The sequence below is a fragment of the Eimeria mitis genome, genomic scaffold, assembly GCF_000499745.2.
Source record: "Eimeria mitis Houghton genomic scaffold, Emh_scaff1862, whole genome shotgun sequence".
NCBI lineage: Eukaryota > Apicomplexa > Conoidasida > Eucoccidiorida > Eimeriidae > Eimeria > Eimeria mitis.
The window spans coordinates 1-4,673 of record NW_024015093.1 but is presented as its reverse complement, the minus strand read 5'-3'; the positions used below and the strand labels follow the sequence as shown (position 1 = coordinate 4,673).

General features: G+C 47.8%; 1 protein-coding gene across 1 annotated transcript; it reads left to right on the top strand.

Annotated features, from left to right (window-relative positions):
• Positions 1 to 775: 775 nt before the first annotated feature.
• EMH_0044700 (adenylyl cyclase, putative) lies at positions 776 to 3,490 on the top strand (the record flags this gene model as incomplete). The annotated part of the gene is made up of 1 exon (XM_038022359.1): positions 776 to 3,490. One exon carries the CDS (start codon positions 776 to 778, stop codon positions 3,488 to 3,490), a length of 2,715 nt encoding a protein of 904 aa, XP_037878213.1.
• Between the last annotated feature and the right edge of the window lie 1,183 nt (positions 3,491 to 4,673).

Below are 4,673 nucleotides of genomic sequence, written 5' to 3'. Positions count from 1 at the left end.
AAGGGTGGCGTTAGTTGCGTCAGCAGATGCAAATTCGCCAGAAAGTAGAGGTGGTATGCTTTCAGTTTAAGCGCAAAAACAATCCTCACCAGTGACTCTCGTTTAAAAAACCTCTTTGAAGGCGTCGCCTACTCTTCACCCACAAACTATATACCAGAGGGCTACTTGCCCACGTAGTACCTCTGCACCGATGCAGCCACTACCAATGAAAGAACTTAAAAGGCGGATACGTTAAGGAAGGCTAAAACTCTTTTCGTGAGTCTCCGCGAACGCTCTCTTCCGGGTCTGTCACAGCATAAGTTGAGGAACGGCCAGAGCGGTTCTGAAGAGGCAACAACTCCAGTAACAGCATTGAGTAACCTTCCGAAGCAAATCCCCTGAAGACTTGGCAGGGGAAGAACAGTCCCATTTTTTACTTTGAGGGGTGTCAACTGAATTCAAAGGAGATGTCAACTGCGCTGTACAGATTTAAATGGGAGTAATCGACGGTGTCGCGCTGGGAGCGAGAAGAAATCAGCTAGCGCCGGACTGAGCAGCCTCTTCTTTTTGTTTCGTATAGCTGTTCAGGGCTTTCCAGAAGTGCATTTTAGTTGCACTGTCTACTTTCCGAGGGTGGCAGGGCTCCGCTTATTAGGATGAATTGTGTGGATTCCATGCAGTAGGCGGAATACACGCTGAAACACCTTGCGAGTTGGGACGATCCCAGGAAGACGGCTGTACGGAGAAAGGCAAATATTTAAAGGGTTTTCTCTTTCCTTTTTACACAACCACGGAAATGGACCGCCAACAGCGCCACAGCTCTGTGGCCTCGACAAAGAGAGGCGCCCAGAGTGACTCCAAATTTGTTTCGTTTTGCACGTTCGTTGCACTACACCAGGTTACAGAGGTAGTAACGACAGTAGCAACAATCTATGCTTTATTCGGGAACGATCTGAAGCTATGGGCTACTTCAGTAACTGCCGACTTACCCTTCGATATAGTTGCTATCCTCTGCCTAGTAATCTTTACACTGGAAATATTTGTTAGCTGCGTTGGCAAGGAGAACTACACATGGCATACTTTTTTCTGGTTTGATCTGATCTCTACCGGAACTTTGATTCTAGATTTGTCATGGATTTACTATGAAATGTATCTAGTTGTCGAAGAAAATGCCGAAATGGCGTCGAGCGATGTAATGCAGGTGTCTCGAGCGGGAAAGGCAGGCTCGCAGGTAGCAAGGGTACTGAGGGTAATGAGGTTAGTCCGGCTGATCCGAGTTGCAAAGCTCTACAAAACGTTGGCATTGCGCTTTCAGCCTAAGGAGGAAGTTACATACCAACAAGACCTGTTTCTGGAGCCTGGAGAGCGGGCGCCTGACGACGTCGGGCTAGAAGAAGAGGCAGAGGTCGTGGATGATGGAGATGAATATGACAGCAAGATCGGCCGGGAACTCACAGACAGAACTACCAGGAAGGTGATATACATTATCCTCGTTATGACTATAGTGCTACCCTTTCTGTCTGAGGATCAATACCTTTCGAAGACGAGCTCCGAACAGTCCGGATTGGACAGCGTCGCAGAGTCTGCCACAGCGGCTAAGCGATACAATACAGCTCCTTGGTGGCGGATGTACTCCATGAATACCGTTTACTACATCAACTACCACCGAAAGCACGGCATTGGTTACGTGGAAGGAGAAATAAATCCCCAGAATTTGGTCTACATGGAACTTCCGCTCCCCTTAACTCACGTCACTGAGTCAGCTGGGCGTGTTTTCGTAGATATGGCATGCCTTGGCTTCAAGAGTTGCGATCATCCCCTGGAACTACCGCCACAAAGCGCAGAAGAGCTACTCCTTGCAAGCGCAGTCAACGGAACAATGCTGACCGATGAACTGGAATCAATAGATTCATTGAGACCCAGTGAACGGGAAATATTTTCTTCTGCATTTTGTGAAGGACCCTCCGAGGAAGTGGCCGGACCTCTGGAAACCCAGAAGGCCTCTTCATGTGTGTCTCAGAACATTTCAATTTTCAAGGCGGTGTATGACAAGCGCGAACTTTCGCATTTGGAGTGCGCCCTGAGTATGCTGAAAACCGTGTTCGTGTGCCTAATTATGGTTATTGGCACAGTGGCAATTAACCATGACATCAATACTCTGATTCTGAGGCCCATCGAAAGAATGATTACAAAGATGAACAAAATTAGAAATAATCCTCTTGCGGCCACCAACATGAACGCAGAAGGGGAGGACCGCCAAAGCGAAGAAAGCGCTGACGGAGCAAAAGGAGATCCCCTACAAGCAATAAAAACCTGGATGGGTGGTAAAAGCTCGAAGACGCAGAAGGAGAACTATGAAACTGCCATATTGGAAAAAACCATAATAAAGATTGGGGGTCTGCTAGCCCTTGGTTTTGGAGAGGCCGGTGCTGAAATCATTGCTAAGAACATGCATACTGCAGATGGAAACATCAACGCAATGATAGAAGGACGCAAGATGGAAGCTATTTTTGGCTTCTGTGATATCCGAAACTTCACAGATGCAACGGAGATCCTGAAAGAAAAAGTTATGGTGTTTGTGAATCAGATTGCGGAAATCGTCCACGGCACAGTGGACCAGTTCTCCGGGAGCGCGAACAAAAACATAGGAGATGCATTTCTTCTCGTATGGAAGTTTCCAGAGAGAGAGATCGCCGATGGAATAAAGGAACAAATTATTGACACAGTCACAAGCAACAAGCTAGCAGATATGGCAGTGATGTCTTTTGTCAAAGTCGTAGCTGGGATAAACAAGTCACACACTTTGGCTGAATACAGGGAAATACCTGAGATCATTGAGCGCATGGGAACTGGCTGGAAGGTGAAGATGGGCTTCGGTCTGCATGTTGGATGGGCCATCGAGGGAGCCATTGGATCGGAATACAAAATTGACGCTTCATATTTGTCTCCAAATGTGAACATGGCTTCCAGACTCGAAGCAGCAACCAAGCAGTATGGAGTGACGATCCTCATATCATCCGACCTGTACGATATTATGTCTCCACAGACGCAGACATACTGCCGCCAAATTGACCGAGCGACAGTAAAGGGCTCTAAGGTGCCTCTAGGCCTTTATACGGTTGATTTGGACCCCGGCAGACTGCAGGTCCCATCAAGGGCTCCTGTCACCGTTGCCTCTAAACACACGGCCTCCCTTCAAAGACAGCAGCGCCTTCGCGATAAAAACAGGCTTTGGTCCAGTCGTACGTCGATTTCTGCAATGTTTGAGACTGATCCTGACATTGTATCTATGCGTGAACACTTGACCAAAGAATTTCTTGGGACGTTTCGATCAGGATTCAGGCATTATGAAGCCGGCGAGTGGTATACCGCTCGAGAAATATTTGTGCGCACGCAGTACATGCTCGGCGTAGAGGACGGCCCTTCTACGGTTCTGCTTCACTTCATGAGCACAAAAAACTACGTTGCCCCGGAAGACTGGGGTGGGTTTCGTGAGCTCATAGAGAAGTAGAGCAGGGCGCTCCGCTTGTCTCCATTTTGGTAGCTGTCGACTGACACTTTAAGTTTTGGTACTTGATCTACTGGAATCGTCTGCCTAAAGTTTGTTCTATTTAGCGTTGCTGGGAGTTTCCACTCCATCTAAGGAGTCGCCTACTGAGTAGCTAAACGGTTGGCCGGCAAGCTGCGCTTGTCTTCACATTGCCAGTATTTCACCTGCCCGTAGACTCTCGCCATCCGATCTAATGGTTTCAGCGTTCCAACCGTTGTACTACAAAAGAGAGTTGCTGAGAAGTGTGCTTTCTCGAGTGCTTGACACTGCGTAGTTTTTCACCGGCACGACTAGGCGAAGCATTTGCCGAAGGAAAAGATTGCAGTGGCACTACTGATTTGTGAGCGTGCCTACGCTCATGAATTTGTGAGTCAATTGGCGAACGTTTGAGCGAAGGTGAGCCATCGCCAGCCATATGCTCCTGCTACACCAGAAGACCAAGCGTTTCCCTTTCTGGGTCATCCGTGAGCTCCTGTCAGCGGATAGTACCCTGCAGCTAACTACAAGTACAAACAGCCAGATATCGCAACATTTATGTGTTTCAAAGCGTCTATTTACGTGGTGAATAGGAGTAGAGAATGCAGTTTGCCTTTCTGGGTTCCTCAACGGCAAACTTTGTTCATCTGGGAACTGCAGCATGATGAAGAGGGAGAGAGACATCAGGCATTCGCCGCAGCTAATCCTCGTGACGTCTCTCTGCCAAGACAGTTAAACACAGACAAAGAGTTTAATGATTGCTTTAAGCTGCATCAGCAGAACTTCAGCCGCTCGTAACCACTATTTTGGGCAGTTTAGGCGGCAGATTGTTGCCAAGTCTGGCTCATTTTCCACTCTTACGTAGGGCGTGGCGTCCATAAACGGCCAGACTTGCGCTGCCTCGCAGTAAGCAGCATCGTACCAGATTATTTTGGAACTTGAGTAAATTGAAGGCTGTGGAAAATTAGTTGACCGCGAAGGAGAATGTGCACTGCTAGCTCAAGGAGTGGAACCACCCTTAATCCACTATATCTTTAGTACATACTCGCTACAATCACGGCAACAATGCCGTGCTCGTTATGAAATGAATGAGGGTTCTATGAACACTGGAAGTGTCTGTGAGTGCTTATTGAGGTACATTGAGTATACCATTGGTGAATGAATTAAA